Here is a 24,773-nt window from a genome sequence, read left to right on the forward strand (position 1 = left end):
TGTGTTTTCCCAAGAGCTTTTAAAAGTTAAGCATACTGTAACTGTGAAGGCAACTTTTTTCCTAGGGCTTTTGTCTAGTCAGTATAGAAGATGAAGCTGAAGTTCTGCATTCAAGCAATCTTGCAGTTACTCTAGCAAATCAAAAAAGTGTGCAGAAAAATTAGTCTTGGATTCTCTTTGGGGTTCTGGCCTTGGTTGTCTTTGTGAGTCATCATACAGTATATTTGTGGCACAGTTTCATATCTGTTATACTGAGGTGTTTAATCACCTTTCCCCTAGGCTTGTCATAAATTTTAAAACAGTATTGCTGAATTGATTTGGAAATCATGCATATGAAGATTATATAGCTAGCATTTTTTTTTTTTTTTTTACATATTAGTAACTCAATGGATGTAAATAAATAGCTTGCCAAATTACCAGTTTTGAAAGTAAAGCATCTGTTTGAAAATACATTAAGATCAGTTTATTTAGGTACTGTAATTGTCTTTTTCCTTAATGGGATGCAGACTCCACAACATGTAATAAATCATAATTTGATCTGAATTGGAAGTTGGCTCTGGTTTCAGCTGGGGTTTTGGACCGGATGTCCTGTAGAGCTCCCTTCTTACCTAAACTACTTTGTGATTCTAATCTGTGATTCTGTAATGGAATGTGAGTTCTCTTGCCTCTCCACCTATCCCAGTCTGTCCTTCTCATGCTATTTATACAAGGAGCAGCAGAGAGGTCATGTGGACCACTTCTAAAATGAGCTGAGAGGATTTCACAGTAAAGTTTCATGGTGCTTTTAAATTATTTAATTAACATTAGATGGTTAGCTCCTTATGCATATTAATAGATACGTATCCCTGCATCAGAACAGGCTAAAGGGCAAAGCTTTTTCCAGCTTTATTTGTTGGCCTAAGTAAAGCCATTTCGTCTCTCTACAAATGTAGCTGATGGCATTGTGTTTTTCTAAATAAATATGGGGAAGACATTGTCATACTTCAGTCTCAATGAGACTGAAGGGGAAGGTGCATCTGAGATGCAACTTGGTGTTTGTTTTTGGTCTTCCAAATTGCTGCAAGCAGTAGTGTTATTTCTTCGGACATGGAGAACCTGTCAGATTAGCACCTAGCTCTTGAATGAATGTTGGTTCGTGACGTGAAATTTCTAACGTGCTGTATTTTTCTTTATTGTTTCAGCTTCACACATTTCTAGTAATGGAACTGCTGAAGGGAGGAGAATTGCTTGAGCGTATTCAGAAAAAGAAACATTTCAGTGAGACTGAAGCCAGTCACATCATGCGCAGACTTGTTTCAGCAGTGAGCCACATGCACGATGTAGGAGTAGTCCACAGAGATCTGAAACCTGAGGTATAGTGACTTACATATATATGTGAAGACAATAAGTTATTAAACATCTGGAATGTGATGTGTCTCTGTTTCTCCAGCTTTTATTACGGTTTTCTACTTTTGTTTTTTTAATAAAATGTTACCGCTTTTGCTTGGTAAATTCTGTAGATGTTCTTCTGCTCATGGGTAAAAGTAACTGTTAGGAAACGTGTTTAGTTCTGTAAGCAATCTATACTCTTAAATTATTCAAAAACATTCTTCACCTATTTGGGGACCATTTTTACTAGTGTATATTTACTGTATGAAGCAGTTCATAAGCAGAGAGCTAGGTTGCTTGGATACTTTCCGTGTACATTTTCACCTTTGGTTTGACCTTAATTCCCTCAGCGAGGCTTCTTTTGGATGTAACTGACACCCTTGTACTGTCTTCTGTTCCAGTTAAGCACAAAATGAACCACAGAGTAATGCAGTCAGCTAATAAAGATGTGTGATTTGATTTCAGTGAGTTCAGTCATTTCCCAAAAGAAACATTTTTTAATATCTGTTTTTCAATAATTACTTGTTCTGATATTTTTATTGTGCAGCAGCATCTTGCTTTCCAGACAATTCTCTTTACTATGGTGAGGTTGACCACTGGCTTTGTTCTGCTTCCTGGACCCAGTTTTTTCTTGTTTTTTTTTTTTTTTTTTACCAGCAATGGCCTTGGATATGTGTTAGTTTTCTCGAGCCTGAGAATAGTGTAGATTGATGTTAGTTCATCCAGTAAGGATGTTATATTGTATAGGTGATTACAGTCATTATACCTCAGGAAATAGCTACTCCTTTTGTAGCTAGAGTTAAAAAATAATCCACCATACCTGCTGATATTTTATCATTTTGTAACGTACCTTCTGCTATATAACTTAGTATTTTGTAGTAATTCCAATTCAACAGATAAAAAAGTCTGCTAGGTGTTGGTATTTAAACTATTTTTGAAAATCAATCCAAAATATATGAGTTTGAAAGAAGCTCGTGTTTTAAGTAAACAGTTAAACAAAGGGGAGCTATTGTGAAATTCTAATGTGTGAGTTGAAAAGTCATCAGAGAAACTTTCCTCAAGAGTCACATCATCAGGGAAAGAAAACAGCTTTTGAAACAAGTAATTATTAAAAGGGCAAAACCCAAAAAACACTTTTGCTATTCTATTCTCATTGTTTTAGTCTCAATACCATCTTAAATAGAAAAGCAGAATAAAACAGAGCTTCAGTTGCATGGTAAATTAGGCAGTCTTCAGTTCTACATTATATTCAAGAACAGAAGTCTCGGAAGTCCAAGTGATGAAGGGTTAGCAAACAGCTTGCAGAATCCATGGCCTCCACAAAGTTGGACTTAACTTACTGCCTCCTTCCTGCTTGTTGTTTTGAAAGTTACTATTTTAGATTCCAGCATGAATTTAGTAGGAGATAGGCAGGCTTCCCAATATAGATATGGTCAGTGTACCTTTCTGTAAAAACCTATATAGGAATTTCTGTTTCTTTTCTGAGAATTGCAGTCAGATTTGTTTGATGTTCAACTTTGACATCTAACGAGCTACTGATAAATCTGTTTTTAAAAATATGACAGGTTAAATGTAACTAAGGATGAAACTTTTTAATTGCATGAACTGGAAAACTCTTCTGTTTAGCAGTAATAATTTGATCACATATATTGTTCTGCAAAACAGAGCAAAAGTGCTGGATAGAAAGTAGAGAATTCATAGGAATAAAGAATTTGTGTAGCATATGTGACCATTTCAAGCCTCTCAGTAGAGGATTTGAGAACTGTTTCTGTGAAGTGATCATTAATATGTAAGGTGGGTTTTAGAGGTATTAGAATAAAACCTAACAAGACAGAGATAGTATTGCTTATATATCCTTAAACTGTATTTGGAATATAGCTGTAAATACGAAAGTGGAGGGGTTGTGAAAAATACTTAATCAACAGGGAAATCTGAACCCAACTTAAGACACTTGGACTGTACCTTTCTCTGCATAGCAAATTTCATTTTTATCTTAAGAAAGAAGATCTTTTTAACCCGTTGTTACTCATTCTTTATTTACTTGTTGACTATATAACAGCATCATAGAAAAAGTGCAATTATATTACTCACTCATCCTTGTTGTATTAATATTTTTGCTGAAACTAGGCTTCCTTCAGATCCATTTTACACATTTTAAAATTAAAAACTGACTTTTCTGAATGTGCTATAACAGCAGTACAAAATGGAAAAATACTAAAATACTGTTTTGTAGAAGCTATTTTCTTTTGTCCATAATGAATGCTCTCTGGTTCTCCTTATTGATCTGCTGGCAGTCTAGCAATCATTTTTTTTACCCTTGTTAATGAGTTTGAAATGAAATTACTTTGTGTAAGTCATTCACCTCTTGTATTACAAAATTAGATAGGGCTGTAGGATTTATAATACTGAGACTTTTTTTTTAGCATTTCTTAGCATTTTAGCATTTAGATTAAACAGTAAAGGCAATAGCAAAATTATGCTCTTCTCTCAGAAGTTGAAGGGAGGAGTAGAATTAATTTTTAATTTGTCTTGGCCTCAGTTCTTCTAAGACTTAGCTTCATTCTTGTGTCTTTCTTGACAAATATAAATACTCGGGAAAAAAAGAAGCAGATTGTCTTAAATCTTCCAAACAGATAACAACCCATCTGTCTTCAAGTCCAAGGTGTCACATTCCAGTCTGTAAAGCTGGAATTCTCAGGGACTACTGTACCAGTGTCCCTTTACCTTGGTGTAAGGAGGAGGTTTGAGGTTGACTGTTGTGTGACCTTCAGTGCTTGAATGCTGTTGGTCCCACGTCACTTCCACAACACATCTCTGTACTGACTTTGCCATCCATGCCAGGCACCTCTTGGTACAATTGCTGAGCTATTGGGGCCCTTTACACCACTACTTTATCCCAAGGGGCACTTTATTACCACTATCCTTCACTTTCAAGTTGCTCATTTGCTTTATTGTGCTCATGGCAATGTGGCTTCAGTGTGTTACCACTTGAGGACCAAAGACTATTCAGTCACAAGATAAGACATGCAACAGGAGTCTCCCCCATAAGAAAGCTATCATTCACAACATGCCAGAATAAAGGGGGAGCTTAAGAAAATATCTTTTGTTTGAGGAAGAAGGCACTTCTCCATCTCCAGACATTTTGATGTCTTTGCTTTTTTTCTTGTCAGTGTTCCCTGAATCCTTTTCTCCACTGTTCTCTGCTACATATTAATTTTCATTAATAATCTCAGGCAGAACTGCCCTGACTTGCAGGTATGCAGGATGCAGATAAACACATCGCATTTTCTTACAGCCCAGAGTACCGTTATTTCTACTCTTCCTTTTTTTTCTCGCAGTGTCTCCCAGTTCCCCTTTCCTGTAGATAATGGCAAGTTTTCTGTAGTAATAAATGTAGAAAAATAATGATAATCAATTTTCTACCCAGTGTTGGCATTGATTTTGTCTTTGCTTTTCAGAATTTACTATTTACAGATGAAACTGATAATTCAGAAATAAAAATAATTGATTTTGGCTTTGCTCGTTTAAAACCACCTGATAATCAGCCTCTGAAGACTCCATGTTTTACTCTTCATTATGCTGCCCCAGAGCTCTTGAATCACAATGGTTATGATGAGTCTTGTGATCTGTGGAGTTTGGGAGTCATTTTGGTAAGTGAGATTTTTAACTATAACTTTATTGCTTGTATTTATTTTTTGTTAAAATGGAAAGGATATGACATGATTTCAGACGTAAATTGGGTACCTGCCGAATTCAAGCAAGGTTGAAAATATTACCGCAAAAATAATAGGTTCCAGAGGCAGATGTTTTCTAGGGGTGGAGATTTCTTTTCTTAAGTAGCAAATTAGATTTAACAGTTCTGGGAATGGAAAAGTTACTTGATACAGTCCAGTTCTCAAAAAGAGATATTCTTGTTAGGAGATTTTACAGGCATCCATATAATCTTTTTACAGTTTCAGTTCAGAGAAGGAATCAATCTGCATCCTGATTGACAGAAAATTAATTACAGTGGGGTAGAAATATGTGTTGTTCATAGCTTCTTGAAACATACAAGTATTTTTTCTAACAAGGACTCCAGAGAAAATCTTGCAAATTTCAAGTTTTCTATAGCCTTGAAGTTACGCCAGTCCAGGTTTTATTGCATAGCTCTGGTGATGCAAACAACAGCCCTCCATATCTAGTAATAGCGTTGTCCATAAATATACTGTGTTTGTTAATGCTGCTTTTGTTGTCATGACAGTACACAATGCTATCAGGACAGGTACCATTTCAGTCTCAAGACAGAAGTTTAACATGTACCAGTGCATTGGAAATTATGAAGAAAATTAAAAAGGGAGAATTTTCCTTTGAAGGAGAAGCTTGGAAAAATGTTTCTGAAGAGGCTAAAGAGCTCATTCGAGGTATGTATTCACAAATATTTCATGTACCTTATATTTCTGTCTCAAAAGGTAAAATTAGAGAACCATACAATACCTGGTTGCTGGAATCAGCAGCAGAGTGTCAACCCATCAGAGCAGTATCCAGAGCTACAGCTGTGTACTGACCCCTAATGAAAACTATGGGCTGAGGGGGACACATCAGAATGCACTACAAATTGCTTGTACACCCAGCAGAGCTTTCTAATGTGATGAGATGCTGATAGGAAGATAAGTAGAGTTAGAAGGAACTGGAGAGCTTCAGAAAAAGTGAACTCGCTGTTTAAAAACATACTTTAAAGCAGAGTTTTTCTTTTATGTCATTTTTGCTTTTCTAAAAAACCAAAACAGCTTATGAGATAATTGTCTTAAAAGCTGAGCTTTTGCAGAAAGTTAATTTATTACTGTATTTTTTCCTTTGCTTATATTTTAATTCAGGTGCCAGGAGTATTTACTGTATTTCTGAGCTGCTTCATTCACATTTGCCATGCTTTTGGTTCCCCATTAGCTTTTGAGCATCTAATTGTGTTTTCAGCGTGAGCTGGACACCAATCCTAATTCTACTTAGATGGGGTTCTGAATTTCTATAAAAGTAGGCTTGTAAGGAATTTTTCTGCCAAAAATGTAGGGATTTCCAGATTCAGACCTCAGTGGAGTATTCAGGGAATCTGAGGCTTACTCTCTTGAACTTCGTCCCAGCCAGGTTTTAAGTGAAGAAATCATTTTGTAGTTCTGAGTTGATGTGAAAAGAGATGCGACTTATCAAAGAGTTAAATATCAGTTTCTTGTGTTTAATGGTTCTTCTGGAGAGGATGATAGTCTAACATTGTGTGAACCTTATCTAGGATAAATATTGGCATACCTAGGACAAATATTGACGTTAGTTACTTATCAAAGCAATGTATGAGATTTTCTTAATAAATATTTGCATTTTCTATTAAATGAAGATAAACAGATCACAGTTCAAAAGAATGTAATATGTTTCTATTAGGACTTCTAACAGTGGATCCAAACAAAAGAATTAAAATGTCCAGCCTGAGATACAATGAATGGCTTCAGGACGGCAGCCAGCTGTCATCCAACCCTCTAATGACTCCTGATAACTTAGGCTCTTCAGGAGCTGCAGTGCACACATATGTCAAAGCCACTTTTCATGTAAGTTCTAAGAAATTTTATGTCATATGCTATATTTTCTAATGTGTAATCTGGATTCATGTATGTTTGCTGTTAATAACAAGACATATCTGTCCTTAAAATTCAGTGTTTACTTATAGCTGGATTTTTTTCCTTGATATGTAACATCTCTGGAGTCCATGAAAATATAAATGATGAAACAAAAATAAATTTCTTGAAGATATTTATATTCATGAGGACTCGGGAACTGAGGACAGCTGTTCATGAAACAGCTATTAAAAATATTTTGTTTCTAAGAGAAATCTATTAAAAGGTCTTCAAACTTTTATGAAAAAAAGAGAAGAAACTTTATATTTAACTGAAGAAACTGTTTGACTTTTTATTCTTAAGGTTAAAAATTTGAAGTAAAATTTCTGGAACCTGTGTAGTTCGTGTTTTTTATATCATAGATGCTTTTTTAATGGACTTGTTTGTCTACTGTTGTATATTTACTAAAACCATTTGAACTGCAGCTGTATTATACAAACATATTGTTGATTCTCATTATACCTTCTGCAGAGAATAAGCCAAAATTGAGCAGATTTATCCTGAAACGTTTGTGGATACTTTTAAGGAAGGAGACAAAAAGGAAGTAATTGCTACTTGGAGAGGTCCTGATAATGCAACATAATTTGGGCTGAAAGAAAAACTGTAATTTAACAGTGTTGTTTCTGAAAATGTAGTCTTAAATAGGTTAAGGCTCAGTAAAAAATACTTATAAATTAAAAAGAACAAGGAGGGAAAGATATCAATTAATAATGTTATGTATTGGCTCTTTCATACCTGTAAAGGCTAGTAAAATTATTGTTACAGCTACCATAGGAACTAGTAGGGCTCTATGAAGAAACTGTCATTTATCTTGTGACTTACCATGGAACATTTATAATAAGTGATAAGGCATAGAACGTCTTAAACCTCTTGAAAAGTTTAGAATTACCTTTTATTTTTAAACAGGCCTTTAACAAGTACAAAAGGGAAGGATTTTGTCTCCAGAATGTTGACAAGGCACCTCTTGCAAAAAGAAGGAAAATGAAAAAAACAAGTACAAGCACAGAGACACGTAGCAGCTCCAGTGAAAGTTCACATTCTTCTTCCTCTCATTCTCATGGTAAAACTACACCTACAAAGACATTGCAGCCCACAAACCCTGCAGAGAGCAATAACCCGGAAACCATCTTCCAGTTCTCTGACTGAAAAGTGGAGATTATTCTCTCTTGAAGATTTAAGTGGTTATAAACTTGGTAGTACCTACATTTTCTCCTCCCACCCTTCCTCCCTGTGGCTTACAGGCTGCTACAGGAACGTCCATTGCTTTAGAAATGTATTTCAGTCATACCTTTTTAGCTTTGTATTTCAATACATTTCTTTTTAGCATTAAGTTTGGTATCACTGGATATCGTATAATACTATTATACAAACAACATTCTATTCTCTTAGGGCTAAATTACTAATGTGCAGTCCAGCTCAAGGTAAGGAGCTATGCTGCTTGTGGTACAGCTTGGAAGAAGACTGTTTCTCAGTGTCAGAATCTTCCCCCCAGTTTTTTCCCCACTGTTCAAAGAAAGGAAAGCTCTGTAACATATAAAGAACTTTTGGATCTTCTGCTTTTACCCAGCTCTGTGAACAATGTTATAGAATTTGATTCTTCATGCATGTAAAGAATCATTGGTACAATGCACCAAAGCAGTATAGTACTTAAAGACCTTTTAAATTTGTGGTTACATTCTATCCCATTTCTTTGAATTTTAATATCAAAATGAAGAGTTATGGAGCTCTGTATTTTGTTTTAAAAAATAACTCTACATATCTCATTCTAAACAACTGAGAATACAAGTCTTAGATTTTTTTTTTAAGTAATTTATTTTTTTAAATAAATCTAGGGTAAAAGATGTCTAATGTGAGATGTCTAGTACTGTGATACAATTTTTTTTTGAAGTTATTAACTTCTAAAAGACTTTACAGATTCTAAAATATAATTCTATAAGAGAAAATTAAATTTCATATTCAGTGCTTTGGAAAATGGTCACATGTTAAAATATCTATTTCAAGAATTAATTATAATTTATATTTTCTTTTTATATTTACACAATAACTTTAAAATACTAAGATTTTTTTTAAGATGCAAAAGCACCAGTTTCAACACCTGTTATTATAGGGTCCATACAAAATGCATACCAAGTTATTTGAATTTTGCATTGTGCAAATATGACAGTTTAATAGTAACTGTAAAATATTAGAATATATGTTTTATTTTTTGCACTTTATAACATCTAAAGGAGATGTTTTAGAATAAAGTGCACTCAGATCTCTTTTCCTACAAGGGTGCTGAGCACTGATTTACTGGGTTGAATGACCTGAAATCCACCATATTTGGTGGTTGTGGTCATCGTGAAGGAGAATTCTGTACTTTGCAGGAGTGAATCCCTGTATATTACCCACTGTTTTCATTCCTTACTTCAAAATGCAAAGCTCTTTCTATCTCGCTTTTACATTGTATATAACAAATACTAGACCTGGGCACCTTGTGTAGTGTAGATGTTAACAACTTATGCACTGGGAATACTAAAGGGAAATTATATTGAACACTGTGCTTCACAACTTGTTCACTGTGGTGTACTACAGTGAAGTATTTCCTACTGTGATAGTATAGTATGTACATAACTGTTTGGAATCATAAATGTGACTTACAGAAACATCAGCATAAACTTTTAAATCAGTATATTTTATAAATTTATGGAGAGCTCTTTTATAGCTTGTATTCTCAATGACCAGAAGTAACTTAAGTGCTAAAGATGACTTCAGTTTTGCAAATGCTTACATGTGTAAGTTTCCACTGAAGTCAGAGGGGCTCCTTGTCATATGCCTAAATTTCTGTGACAGAAGACTAATTGACTAGAGGATTTTGTTAACAGCTGGCTCTATCTTAAAGTAACCTTAATCCAAACCCTATGCAAAAAAAAAAAAGGTTATAGGAATTGTTTATATCAGTGGTTTTATTTATAGAATTGTATCAGATATCAGTATTGACAAATACAATACATCCATGTTTACAGGGATTGTGTGTATCAAAACAAGGCTTTGTAGCCCAACATGTTTGTTCTGTGTTTCTTTAATATTAATAATGGCATTCTGAGGTTTTGGAATTGCTCATGTGAAATAGTTTACTACTTTCTTGATGTGAATGTCAACAGTAATTGCAGCATTAATTTCAGGTTGATGTGAATATTGAGATTTGCACTGTTTATGTAGAAGTAGTGTATTTAAAGATCAGTATATGTGCTAATAACACAACCAGTTTTAAATGGCCGATGTTAAAGTATTGAAAAATAATTGTCAATGTAATATATTCAGGTTTGCTTTCTGAATGCTCTCTTTGGAAGTAATCTCAATAGTGAACATGGCTCATTTGTAAAAGAGTACTTCCCCTCTCCCCAATAAACTTGCTGTAAATACAACGAACAATCCACCATTAATGCTTGTTACGCAGACAGCACAAGTGAATCGGGACATTGGAGAACAGGTTGCTTGTAAAGATTGCACTTGGAGGAGTTCTTGGAATTTGTTTTCTTCAGGGTGAGGACAACAAAAAGCTGTCTTGGTTTTATTTCATTTAAATGTAAGAAACTTTCGGATTCCAAGTGGATTTGTAATACTGTGACACAGAAGTCCAGTATTGCATCAGAGTGGATTGAGCCTTCAAACTGGCTCGGCCCTTTTCCATGGCTACTTTTCTGAACAAGATAATGATCCCTGCAGAGCTGTGTTCCCTCTGTCATCTGAGAACAGAATAATTCCTGGCAGGAAATATTCATGGAATGATGATATATGTTTATTGATTGTAATGAAGTGTTGCACAACCTACTTATATTTTTAATATAAGCATGTATTATGTGCATGCATGTACATACATGCTGTATTACATGTCTAAGTCTCAATTTAAAGTAATATGCTTTGTTTGAGAGAACTTATATTTAAAAATGAGTTCTGGACTCACACAGATTTGGAAGGACAGACAATGGGGCTACCACAGAAGAGGAAGAATGTTACGGGAAATCAGAGGTGAGAGGCTTCTGGAAAGATGTTTTCAGAGGTAAATTTCTCCCCTGGCTATCTCCATGTGCGTGTAGTAATCACTGACACTGAATTGCAAGCTTTATTGCCAGTTGTCCAGCATAAAAACGTTTCCTAACTCTGCAGTCACTGAGTATGTGTGTGTGTCCACACACATGTGTTTATCTTTATAACATTAGCTTATCATACTGAAATTTTTTGTTATGTCTCAAGTGTCATTCCAGGTATTTTTACTAAGTTGATAGGTCTTCATTCTTTGACTCATAAATAACAGTCTTTCTCAGCATTCATTTTTTTTACATTGTAAAACATGACATTGCCTTCCTTCAGTTGATGGAAAATTCTGGATTGAAAGAACAAAAAATAACATGTCTGTTTTTGCTGTAAAGAGATAAGAAGTGCTTTGGTCTTTGTCTGCACTTCTCAGTTTGGTCTTTGACCCACAGGGCACTGGATTCTATAAAAATATAAGAGGTGCAGAGCTGTTGACTAGCTCTCGCCTGCCATCCTGCATTTTTATGTATCACTCATTCAGTAAATTCTGAATGCTCAGAACACCTATGTAGAAAAGAAAACTTAGACTGATTCTTGTGGTCTGCACTAGTAAATAAAGCAATGCTTTCAGTTCCATGGGCCAGCTGGAGCAGTCTTGTTTGCGCTGCCCAGAAGCTGCAAAACGGGGAAGTGCAGGAGACCTGCAGTAATGTAAATTTGAAGAAAATCCATATATTTTGACAACCTTTATGTTCTCTGTGTTAGAAATGGAGCCTGGGAAACAATTATAAGTGTTTAGGTAGAGGAGATATTATGGGCTGGTCTGACTAATATTATTCAGTGGTAGAAAGCAATTCACACTATGCACACATAAAATTGCTTTTAAATATTGGCAACCAATCTCCTTGTATTCAAAAATTTATGGAGAAGTCTGCTAACTTCTTTTGAAATGCCAGTAATAAAGGAAAGGAAAACAGAACTCTTCTTTAATTGCTCAGGAACTGCTAAAAACCTGAATCAAATGAAACTGCAAACTGATTGCAAATTTGTTGCCATTTTCTTAATAATACAGAGGTATTTGTTGACAAATCCGGCATCAAGTCATAAAATTGGCATCTCATTTATGTTCATCTGATTTTCCTTGGGGCTTTTTTTGTAAATATCAATGTGACCAAAGGTTTATTTTTTTAAGTAGGAGAAAATCTAAGATTTAGGGTTGAGCCTTGTGAATAACCAAAGGAAGTCTGCTTGGAAAGGTAACCAGTTCCAAATATAAATATATGTTACTGATATTTGGTGTTACATCTACATCTAATCAAGTACATTTTACATAAGTTATGGGTGTGATTTTGTGTGACAAATTCAGCTATGCTAAAAAAGTGTCCAAGTATAAAGTCATTGGAGTTTATCAAAGTGAGAAGAGAGGAGGGAAGTTGTATTTAAGGACAATGGTGGAAAGAAGGAACACTGCCCAAGATTTGTCTCTCACTCGTGCTGCCAGAGGTGACTAGGCAATATTGTCATTGTACTGTCTGTAGTAGCTGACTCATTAGTAACACTACACTTGCTTTTTTTCCTTTCAAATCAATATACAGTACAGAAGAGAAACTAAATTAATTCACAAAAGCAGCAAATACCTCAAAGCTTTTCTCAGGTGTCTCCTTAATGAGTTTTCATCCTTTAAATAAATAACTCAGCTGTACATAATAGTTACTCTGTTGAAGCTATGCCTGCTTGAGGGAACAGGATCCCACGGGCTGGTGATGTCTTCATTGTAGAGAGATGGTAGAAATTAGAGCTCAAGGTGCTATATCTCTGCTACTTCTAAGTTCAAGTGTTAATACTGTTCTGCTTAGTATGTATCACCATGTCAGTCCCATTGCTGTGCAGTCATGGCAGGTCACTTAGTTCAGTGTTAAAGCTGTCAGGTTAAAAGGAAAACTTGAGATCTGCTTTAACACCAAAGTGAGAACAGGCCTTTAATCCTAACCTACCTCTAGATGGCAGAAATTAATAAAAACTTGGCATTGGCTTTCAATCTTGACAGTCTTATTAAGATGCTCCTGCAGCAAATTTTGATGCTTACAGATATCTTTACTGACCACTTTCACTAATAGGGGAAGAAACCTGCAAAATTGTTTCTTGTCAGATAAAAATTTTTGCTGAAGTCCCAGTAGTATAGATCATCTCTAATTTCTACCTTTACCTTTGCAGTTGTGAATGCAAAAATGAATTGGTGACAGATTTTGACAGCTGGTTATAAAGGAGCAGGCTGTGCTAATTTGCAGTAAGTGGAACAGGGTGTGCTATTACTTGTGTCAGTGTGGGCAGGGAATGAGGAGAGGGAAAGAAATGGAAGAAGGGAATGCTGAGTGCTTTGTCCCACTGTAATTTACAGGATATTCTGGTCGCGTACCATTGCTTTTAAAGAAGCAATGGCCTCCACATTTAATTTAAACTCTTTTAGAATAAAAACCCCAGAGATTACCCTGACAACTTTTTTTTCTTGGAAACTGTGTCATTTTCGCATGCGAAGGTGGCAACACGGACATTGATTTCCTTAATTCACTGTATTCCAGTTATCAACAAATCACAGATTTGGTTTCTAAAAAATATGCACATCTCTGAAATGCTTTGTCACATCATCAAAGTGCAAAACCTTGTAGCAGGAGTTTACCAAAAAGCAAGAGAAGTAATTGCGATGCTTTATTTTGCCTAATGTTCAGAAAATGCATGAGGATAGGGTTCTTCTGGAGCAAGTCTAGAGGAGGGCCATGAAGTTGATAAGAACACTGGAGCACCTCCCCTGTGAAGACACTCTCGAGGTGACATATTTGATAAACAGAATGAATAGTGTTAGAAATATAAAAGAGCAGTTTTAAAAGTTAAAAAAAAAAAAAAAAAAAAAAAAGAAGAAAATATTTGGGGGCGGGGGGAAGGCTGGCTAGAGGTTATGAGGGCAACCCAAAAGATACAAACTCAAATATTACTTTCAGACTTGGATCTAAATATACTCTGAACAAGATGCCAGATCTAGCTGGCTGATTTGTCTTTTAGGATTTGAAGTAGGGTCAGGTCAGCAGCATGCAGGAGAAACCGGCTTTGTCCTACAGATGAGGAATTTCAGATTTTGAAGAGCCTGTACTTGGATCCAGCAGGAGCATTAAGAGGCTGAAAGCTGGTAGTTATTCCCCAGAAGCTTTGTTTGTGAATCATGTTTGTGAGCTGAGGATAGATAAACTCCAAAGAAGGATAGTTCACATCCATCCCCATCCATCTGTAGTCACAGCAACACTATTGCTTTCTACTCTAGTTTTTATCAAGCAGCTAAAAAAAGCACATGTTCTATTCTTACCTTGTCTGTGCTGATAGGCACAATGATCTCCAGGGCAGTGAAGTGGATTGGAAATTATCTGTTCTGTGGTTTCAGAGAAGTGCTAGACCTTTTGGAGGCTTCTTTGATCATGTTATTGTATTTTAAATGAACTGTATTTCCATCCTAATCATTCCTCCAATACCAAGTTGAACTTTTCATAGGAAAGAGCTGTGACATACCAGAGTATATGAAAAGGAAAAAAAGTTGATTTCTAGAGAATTTTGGAAGACACAAGCACAACAAGAACAAGCGTTAGGCAATAGAGTTCTGAAAGGCTGAGTAGAGCCAGGTAAGTAGTAGTATGTAGTAGTAGTAAGTCGTAGTATGTAAAGCCATCTGAATATTGCAAGACCATAAGAAATGTCATCCTGAGTCAAGCTAATGAGACCAGAACTGAATCCAGTCCTCCACGTGCAGGTGTGCCGTGGTTTACAGTGTGGCAGAATGATGTTGGCTGCTTTGTCCTCAGTAGTCTTCTTGGTGATGCCTGGTGTTTTGTAGGCTGCCACTGCAAGGATTTTGGGGAGTTGTCTGATTTCCTATCTGACATACTGTATCACATGTAAATCAGGGAGTCATCTGAGGAGCAAATAACTTGTGTTTGACTAATTCATGTTACCTGAAAAACATCTAGTCTTGTTTTGGATACATCAAGACTTGAAGTATGCACTGCCTCTTTGGTATTTAACCAAATACTAAATTATCGTGGTAGCTTTTAAAAAGTCTGATTTCTTACATAAATGTATCTGGTAGAGGTCTCAACTTTGGGGTTTTCTCTAATTTTCTCTGTTACTATGTTTGTAAATGCTGTTTTCTTTACATGATGTTTAATTTCCAAAACATAAGGCAAATGTTTTGTTCATTCTGCCAGTTATTATGGCAGAGAGAGACTGGTGATTGGGCATGTCTGTGAACTCATATTTGTTGTGCAGAAATAGCAGCTTGCACTCCTCTTACTGGGTCCACTCTTTAGTGCTTCTCACCAGGGGGAGTACAGGTGTCTTGTAATTTTCCCTGGCTAATTCTAGGAAGTCTCTTTCTCCCCTCTCTGCTAAGGACCTTGCTTTTGGAACATAATTATGTAGCCTTGTATGCAAATTTCTTGGTTTTTCTATTAGTGTCACATCAGGCTGGGCACACTGCATTTTACCACTGTCCTCCACCTTCCTTTGGCACGAGCCCAGTGTCCTCAGGAAGCCCCTGGTGTTCCATGACCTGTTCAAAGGCACATGATGAGACCAAAGGGGACCACCCTTTGTTTAGAACTTTTTTTGTGCTAATTCTGAATCTGTTGGGTTTTTTTAAAGACTTCTTTCCAGTTATTAACTCCATTGAAAAATCTATTTTAAATGTATGATTTTCATTCTTTTCAAAACAGAACAAAAATAGCTGCTGAACACTCCTTTGTCTCTGTCACCAACGTTTTCTTGCCTCTGGATAGTAATGAACTGATGATACTGCTGGAATTTCTTCATTATCCTCAGCAACTTCCTTACTCATTTGTCGTAGTACTCACAGCATACAGTATTTTCTGTTGATGTTTTAAGCTACGTACAGTTTTAGAAACTTTCAGAAGTTATATATAGTTTTCGACTCCCTCTGGTGGTCTGGCAGTGGAGCTGGCAAGTAGTTTAACTGCTCATATTGACAGCAACAACCAACATGTTTGAACACTGTATGACACTGTAGATGCTTCAGATTTAACCATATTTGTTTGTCTCGGATATTTAAACAGCAGTGGAGAAAATACTGGTGTTTATTAATAAATGCAAATATTTTTATTACTAATGAGTAGCAAGGAACATTGGGGGAAAAAAAGAAGAAAAATTCAAAATTCAAAATTTTCATTCTATTTAAATTTATTTAAAGGGTTTGATCTCTGGAACTGAAGAAGAGATGTAACTCTGCTGCACTCAGTAACTTCAATGTGGGAAACACTTCATCTTTTAAGTGGTCACAGAAGTGCAGTTTGAAACAATTGTTGATTTCTGTGTAGACAGGAACTGCTCTAAGTGTGATTTTAGCCAGTAATGTAAGGAAATCAAACAATTGTTCTACAGAGAGTAGAGCTGCCACTATTGCTTTGCTAGATAAAGAAACTGTTCAGATTTACAAAGGTACATGTTTACTATGATCTAGTTTTCTCATTTCCTAACATGTAATAGGTATCGTATTTTTACCCTTAAGAAATATTTTAAAATGATACTTGGCTTACTTTCTGTGTTGAAAAGTAGAGGCCTACTTAAAGGCAAAAAGGTGGTATCTTTCCAAAAATACATAAGTATTAGTTTTTAAAATCCAGAATACTATTCTGGACACTGAACTCAGTCTAGAATAAAACCCAGTAAGTTTGCTTGCAGGTTTGGTTTGTTGTGGGTTTTTTTCCCTCATCTGGGTTTTGAGCATTGTATATTCAGTGGAATATGTTACCTTTAAAAATGCAAGTACTCTTTGAATTGATTTTTCTGATTCCTTGTTATAGAGTGTTTAAGATCTTAGTAGAGATTAAAATGCTAATTTATTTAAGTCAGTTTATGTTCACTTTAACATTTTCATCAGTTTAAACCCCCATCACGTCTGTTTCTCATAGTTCTGTGTGGAGTTACTGGTGCAGAAAGCTGCTTTATCAGGTTTATTTCCAGGTTACGAGCAGTATGAGTATGAGGACCATATCAGGGTGTGTACTGGGTTTGCATGGCCAGGTTTTGGTAGTGTGTGTGGAGGTACTACAGGGGTGGCTGCTGTGAGAAGCTGCCAGAAGCTTCCTCCCTGTCCAGCAGAGCCAATGCCAGTTGGCTCCAGGGTGGACCTGCTGCTGGCCAAGCCAAGCCCACCAGAGATGGTAGTAACAGCTCTGTGATAACATGCCTAAGAAGAAAAGAAAAAGTTACTGCACAGACGTAGTTGTGCTCAGGGAAGAGAGGAGTGAGAATATGTGAGAGGAACAGCTCTGCAGACACCAAGGTCAGTGCAGAAGGAGGGGGAGGAGGTGCTACAGGTGCAGCAGCTGAGATTTCCCTGCAGCCCCAGGTGCAGAGCGAGGTGAGGCAGCTGTGCCCCTGCAGCCCATGGAGGTCAGTGGGGTTGCAGAGATCCACCTGCAGCCTGTGGAGGAGCCACATGCCGGAGCAGGTGGATTCCCGAACGAGGGCTGTGAACCTGTGGGAACAGGCTCCTGGCAGGGACCTGTGGACACATGGAGAGAGATGAGCCCATGTTAGAGCAGGCTTGTTGGCAGGATTTATGACTCTGGGGGGGACCCACGCTGGAGCAGGCTGTGCCTGAAGGACTGCATCCCGTGGAAGGGACCCACTCTGGAGCAGTTTATGAAGAGCTGCAGCCCATGGGAAGGAGTTGCCCTGGAGAAGTTCATGGAGAACTGTCTTCGGTGGGAGGGCCCCATGCTGGAGCAGGAGAAGAACTCCTCTCTCTGAGCAATGGCAGAAACAACCTGTGATGAAATGACTGCAACTCCCATTCCCTTTCTCCCTGCATCTCTGGTGGGGAGGAAGTAGAACCTGGGAAGGAGGAAGAGATGGAAGAAAGACGGGGGGGGGGGTTAAGATTTGTTTTATTTCTCATTATCATGCTCTGATTTTGACTGGTAATAAATTGAGTATCCCCAAGTTGAGTCTAGTTTGCCCGTGACAGTAAGAGTGAGTGATCTCTCCCTGTACTCATGAACCTCTCATTATATGTTCTCTCCCCTGTCCACTTGCAGAGGGGAGTGATAGAGTGGCTTTGGTGGGTTTCTGGCATGCAGCCAAGGTCAAACCACCACAGTGTGGAGCCATGTACTGAAAGTTCCTGTTTCCTCATAGGAAGCTCATGAAATTGCACTGAACAATCCATTATTTCTCTTGCTGCCCTTTATCTCTCTATATTTGTCAGCCAACTGCCTCACCTACTGCGGACTGTTTCTAGCAAAGTACATGTATGCCTCAGGCTGCCCCAACAATTTGATAAATAGGCCATTTCCAGAAAACAACACTTTGTTTAAAGTTGAAAAAATAAGGGACAATTGACAAAATATGTGGAATCCTACTTCTTTTCTCTATGACTTTTATACTATTCATTCCAGATCCATTATTGTATTCCATTAGGGGTCATCAATAACAAAATCCTCTCAGAGCAGTTTTAGGTATATGGAAGTTCATTAATGTTAAAGCAGATTTTCTAAGTGTTCCAATGAATTTCAAAATGTATGAATTCCTTTTGCATAGATGTCTCACTTCATAAATAGTAGCTGTTGAGATAATAAGCCTGATGAACTGTTATGTAAATATTTTAATACTATTCTTTTGCTGGTAGCTCTTATTGAAATGATGTGATCAGCGCTAACAAAATGTGTTAAAATTGTTGTGGATAAACATGAATAATCTTCATAAGCAAATTAGCTCTTTTCAAAAGTTGAAATTTTTGTTTTCATAGTTGTATGTGTAAAAGAACTAGTAGTTACAATATCAAACATTTTGAATTACCATTCTTCTCCTGCCTCATTTTTAACGTAATTGTCTTATCTCTCCAGTAATCCATGTTATAATCAGTTTAATGTTCTCTAGGTCTTCTGAAACTTCAGGTAAGCAAAAAATGCTTTTACATTTCTCCCTTTGCTTTTGTTACATTACTAAATCCTCTTTCCAGTCCTGCAGTACTCCATTCTATTTTTAAACACGGTAATGTTCTGCTACCATTTCTATTTCACTTTTAAAATCTGAAAAATTTTTTGTTTGAAATGGGACTGTAACCTGAAAGTTCTATAATAGCAACTTGACAAAAGGCAATTTACAGTATCTGGATTTTGTGCTATTATGCTTTCACTAGAACTGGGAATGAAAAGTTAATTAGTTGAAACACTGAAAAAGACACCTGATAACTGTCATAGAGTTGCAATAGCTGTGATGGTCTAAGGATGATAGAAGCAGAACAAGATCTGTAGGAAGTGGATTTTTATTACATTGAGGATACAGCTGGGGATGACACTAACAAGCTTTTGGTTGTACAAGCCTGGGTCCATTCTTGGTCAGTTAGTGATTCGATGGAAATTGTTGATCTTTAAAAAGATGCATCCTGTTCCTGATGTTTCAGTGGATGATCAAAACCAAGCAAAACTTCAGAAAGCACCTGTCCCTAGTGCATGTGACACACACACCCGAATTAGAAAATTGTTTAAAAATTCTGTTGTGAACAATGACTCTACCAATGCCCATAGGCAGTGTCATGTTTACTTTTAACTGATCTATTTACAGAACAGCACATAAAAGTGACTCGTGATAGCATTGATCCACAGGAGTTTGAAGATTCACAGGGTTTGGGGAATAAGAATATGTTACTTTTAGCAGCTATGAAACAATGATTGACCCGTCTCAGGCTGGTAATGTTGCATTTGCCCAAATTTGATTCTGAGTTTGTGAACTTCATACATCTGAAGACTAACATGTTAGATCCAGAGGAGTACAGTGCATGTAAGAGCAAAAATAGCATCCAGCCTGTTTTTTGAATCTTCAGAACTCTAAACGATCATCATCATCTCTGACAGTCATTGTCACAAATTCAACTAAATTCCTGTTGGCTTCACTGTTTTCTCATTTCTGTAGAGGAAAAGAAGTAAAAGTCTGCACTGTGACCCAAGGATGTGGAGCAAGAGATTTGAATTATTTGAATTTATGTTTTGTCTAAATACACCTTTCTGTCAGTGGGCTGTATCCTTATTTTGTGAAAAAATCCTTATTCTGTGAATAATATCTGAGGGGGTTTTTTTAATGCAGTCTCGGTCTTTTTGCTACTTTTTCAGTGAAAATCAGTCTTGGCATCAGTTTTCCAAGGTGCGTATGAGTTTGTGGAACTGGTGTGTCACGTATGTGCAAGGTAGCATTTGATAAAGATACACGGTACCATTGGAATTGTTTCAGATAGTATTTTTATTCCTCCCAAATGCTGGAAATGCGTTTATTTTCTCCAGACGTAGGGCACGATCTGCGTACAGCGCGGACCTTTGGCTGTCCCCTTGGCTGAGGCGCAGGGGAGACCTGCGCCGGTGTCCCCGCTGGGCCGTGCCGTGGGGTGGGACACGGTGTGCGAGGGGCTGTCGGCTGCTGGGACTGCAGAGGGTGTGCTGTGAGGTGCGAACGTGGAGAGAGCGAGGGGAGAACGCCGTGCAATGGATTCAAAGCCCCGAGCGAAGTGCGGTGAGCGGTGCCAAGGCAGGTGAAGAGGCGACCAGAGCCGGGCAGGAACCAGTTTTCCACTGCATTTTGTGGAAGGGGAAAGTAAATCAGAGGGGGGAGGCGGCCTGTGGTCATCGTTCGCCCGTGGAAGGGTGAAATCAGCTGAACGTGCCATTCCCACCCATGTGTAAGTGGGTTCTGAAGGAGCCGTTCCTGCTGGCGGTACCGGCTCCGCTCCCACAGGCGGTCGCGCTGGGCAGACTCATCCTCTCCCTCCCTCCCTGTCGCTCCCGCAGCCCCGGGAGCGGTGGTGGGACGCGGCGGCGGGTCTGGGAGCAGCGGGACCGCCGGGACCATCGGGAGCCGCCGGTCCCGCCAGGCCCGGCCCGGCCCGGCCCGGCCGCCCCCGCCGCTGGCCCCGCCCCGCCCGCGCGGCCGGCAGGGGGCGCGGCTGGGCGGTCGCGGTGCCGCCGGCGCGGCGCGGCCGCAGCGCTGAGTTCCGCCGCTCCGGGGCCGCCGCCGCCCGTCCTGCCTCCCCCGCCCGCCACGGCCACGGCCCGGCCCCGGCCCCGCGGCCCGGCCATGGCCACCAGGAAGGCGGGCTCGCGGCTGGAGACGGAGATCGAGCGGTGCCGCTCGGAGTGCCAGTGGGAGCGGATCCCCGAGCTCGTCAAGCAGCTCTCGGCCAAGCTCATCGCGAACGGTGCGGCGCGGGCGGGGGCGGCGGGGCCCGGCAGGTGCAGCCGGGCGGGCGGCCAGAAGGGCCTGCGGGGCCCGGGGCTCGGCGGGTCCGGCGGCGGGAGGGTGGCCCGGCCGGGCGGCAGCGGCGCGGGGGGCGGTGGGAGGCGGGAGCCGCCCAGGCCCGGCCCGGCCCGAGGGCACCGCGCTGAGCCCCGCGGGACCGGGGCCGGGGTCGGGGTCCCGCCCCGCCGGGGTGCAGGGCGGCAGCGCGGCCCTGGAGCGGCCGGGGCCCCAAGTGCTGAGCAGCCCGGCGCTGGTCACGAGCGCTGCAGCTCTGCAGGCACACATGCTGACAGTGTGCATAAAGCCCTCAATGTCCTTCTGTGCGCTGCCGGGGGATCTGTGCACAGCGTGTCTTAGGAAGGCTTCCGTCCTTTCTCTTAAAAGCATGCCTCAGCAATGTAGTGCAGCTCCATTTATTTTCTTATAAATAATATGAATAGCTTGTTTGGTGTCTTACTTATTGTGTCACAAGATTCAAAATGTTTATCTAAAGGATAGTGCCTAATGAGCAAGGGAAGTTTTCTTTGCCGTGGATGCCTTCAGTCTGTGTGTGAGGATAGTGTCAACCTCTATGGGCTCACTCATGGACTTGAGGCGGACCTGGAGGTATTTTCAGAGAGCAGTCAAGTCTGCAAAGACAGAACTTGGGGTGAATTCAGAGGTGCTAAGTTAACAGAGAGAGGACGAGGCATAAGGTTGACATCAGTGGGAGTTTGTTGTGAAGGCTGTGATAGCTTTGCACGTTTAGATAGGGAAGAAAACTGCATCGTTCAGATGTATAGAAATACAAATGAAAGAGGAAAAACATGACTCACAGAAGAGAGAGAACTTAAGAATGAATGGATGGGTAGTAGATAACTTTTCATGCGTTGGCATGTTACTAAAAATAAACATGAGTGAAGAGGTGGAAGGTATTATATTTAGTTTCAGGACATGCATCATTGAGTGATAGACCATGAACTAGTTAGAGATCACTTCAAGCAAAGGCAAATGTGATTTGGCTGTTTAGTTGGGAAGTATGATCTTCATAGTTTTAAGATGTGCTAAGGTATTTCAGACAGGTAGGGAGAGCTAGGCAGGAGATGTTATTGACAATTTGACTTAAATTTCTCCAACCTGCATACTTTTTACCCCAGTGAAGCATATCAGAGAGGATTATGCAATCTGCATAACTTTACACTTCAGTGATTTTCCTGTTAAGGCATCTTCTAGATTCTGTACCAGTCAAAATACAAATTATTGAAGCATTCCCTGATATTTAAAATATGGGAAAGTATCATATGTAGATTTTATCTTTTTGACAGCACAGGAATGATTAAATCAATGTCATGGCTTCCAAGTCTAGGTAACTGAGAACATCAACAGCCAGTAAGTGAAGTGATTTGCACTGGACTCTTCCTTCTTAGTGGAGTAACACAGGAACAGAGTAACTTATTTAGTGAAATATCTTCACCTGTTGTTGACAGTGTCTAAAACTGGAAGTTTGTGTTCTAAATCCTGGTGTACCTAACGGGTTGCAGGTCAAGGTTATCAGCTGGTAAGATTACAAAGGGGAGGCAATGCCTCTGTTCCATCCATGAAGAGGGATATGAACTGAAAGGCACTCTGCTGCTATCACTGTTTTTAGTACATTTGAAGCAATCAGCTGAAGAAAAGGTACTCCAAATGTTACTCTATTCTTCTGCAGTAATGTTCAGTTTTACAAATTGACTTGGGAATGGGTAACGAAAGATCTCTGTTTTGACTGAATGTGTAACAATACGTCATAGGGATTATTTAAAAGCTTGGGGGATAGGGTGGAGAAAAGCATGGAGATCTTCATTCTGTCCATATACTGCTGTGTAGGGAATTGTCTCCAACTCTTCAATGCTGGAGCATTTTAACTGAGGATATCAAGATTGCTGGGAATAGCATTTATTGCTCTTGGAACACACATGGGAAGGAATCCTTTGGGGAAGCCCTCTTGTAATTTCTTCAGTCTTGCACTATTGCAAAAGAATAGATTGTTACTTTACCAGGACTTAATTACACCTCCTGTTTGTAATTGGGGATTAGAGCACTTGATGGAAATTTTAATGGTATGGATTATTGTTTGAGCTGTCTTGCATTGAAACAGAATCTCCTCTTAGCAACTTCCCATTCCTTGAAGCTCGCAACCCAAATTAGATGAAGGACGAAATAGCAGTGAAGCTCCCAGGATGAAGGTCTGTGTGGATGCATAACACAACAGTATTTACTTCTGAAGAAATGTAGCACTTGAGAGGTGCAGTATTTTGAGTGGACTTGGTTTTTGTATTGTTTGTTCTGATTAGTTCTGACTGATGGATCCTATGTACTCCTTCATAGAAGCAGGAGTCTGTGTAAAACCTGGCAGTGGATCAAATCTAAATGACAGTTTCTATAGGATCTTGGATGCACAAAAATGACACTGGACCAAATTTCTGGAATGGATTGCATTTGAAAGGCTTTGAGAGCTTGCTGAGCTCTAAGATCAAGAGAGAAGAGAGATATTACTCACTGCCTTTGCTATTCTGTAGTAGTAACAATTTGGATCATAGGAAATGAGTGTCCTCTGTCAAACCTGTGACTTGCATTGCTTTTCACAAAGGATGGATAGATAGATAGATAGATAGATAGATAGATAGATGAAAGAAGGGTCTTTTAACCCAACTCAGATTGGTTAGGCACTTAGCCAGTTTGGATTATATTTCTCTACTGCAGAACCAGGACTCAGCAGCAGTAATGAGATTCATGCCATGTAACACAAATCTCGGTTTGAGCTCTTGCTTCATCAGCATTCCTGTTAAAGACTGGGTCAAAACTGTTACGTGCTGGGTGGTGAGTTAGCCTTGGCTAACAGCACATACCCACCCAGCTGCTGTCTCTGCTTCCTTAGTGGGGCAGGGACGGAAAATAGGGTAAGATTTGTAGCTTCAAATAAAGACAGGGAGACCACTTACTAATTACTGTTCTGGGCAAAACAGGCTTGACTTGGGGTAAATGAATTTAATTTGCTGCCATTTAAAATAGAGACAGATACTAAGAAAGAGGGAGATAGACATGAAACTAACACTTTTCCTCCCCCCTTTCCCAGCCTGAACTTCACTCCTGTGCTCCAGACTCCTGTACCTCCCCACATGGTGCAGGGGACAGAGGGGTTACGGTTGCTGTGAGGTGGCTTCTTTCTACTGCTCCTTCCTTCTCATGTTTTTCCTCTGCTCTGGCATGGGCTCCCCACTGACAGCAGTCCTTCAGCAAGAAAAATCTGCTTTGGCACAGGCTGTCCATGTGCCACGGTTCCTTCAGGGTATATCCGCCTGCTCTGGCTTGAGTCCTCCCTGGCACCTCCCTTGGGTTCCTCCTCTGGCACCATAGAGCACTTCCTCCTCCTCCTCTGACCTTGGTGGTGGTCCTTTTGTTGTTTTTTCACTCCTTTTGTTCTGTTTTGTGGCATTTTGTGCCTTT

The 24,773-nt window shown here is 39.3% G+C and overlaps 2 protein-coding genes across 5 annotated transcripts in view; both read left to right on the forward strand.

Annotated features, from left to right (window-relative positions):
* Positions 1-10,418, forward strand: part of RPS6KA5 (ribosomal protein S6 kinase A5) — a 76,018-nt gene extending 65,600 nt beyond the window's left edge. For all 4 annotated transcript variants that reach the window (XM_050335565.1, XM_050335564.1, XM_050335566.1 and 1 more), the window contains 5 exons: positions 1,182-1,352; positions 4,827-5,018; positions 5,609-5,768; positions 6,775-6,938; positions 7,911-10,418. In XM_050335565.1, coding sequence (XP_050191522.1) covers positions 1,182-1,352; positions 4,827-5,018; positions 5,609-5,768; positions 6,775-6,938; positions 7,911-8,150 — 927 coding nt within the window. In that variant the 3' untranslated portion in view covers positions 8,151-10,418. The remainder of the gene's footprint in view (positions 1-1,181; positions 1,353-4,826; positions 5,019-5,608; positions 5,769-6,774; positions 6,939-7,910) is intronic.
* Positions 10,419-21,108: 10,690 nt separating this feature from the next.
* Positions 21,109-24,773, forward strand: part of TTC7B (tetratricopeptide repeat domain 7B) — a 136,155-nt gene continuing 132,490 nt past the window's right edge. The window contains 1 exon segment of the mRNA XM_050335350.1: positions 21,109-21,267. Within this exon segment, the coding sequence (XP_050191307.1) occupies positions 21,147-21,267 (121 nt within the window). The 5' untranslated portion in view covers positions 21,109-21,146.

Source organism: Myiozetetes cayanensis, unplaced genomic scaffold (assembly GCF_022539395.1).
Source record: "Myiozetetes cayanensis isolate MyiCay16 unplaced genomic scaffold, myiCay2020 scf6-25, whole genome shotgun sequence".
NCBI classification, from domain to species: Eukaryota; Metazoa; Chordata; class Aves; order Passeriformes; family Tyrannidae; genus Myiozetetes; species Myiozetetes cayanensis.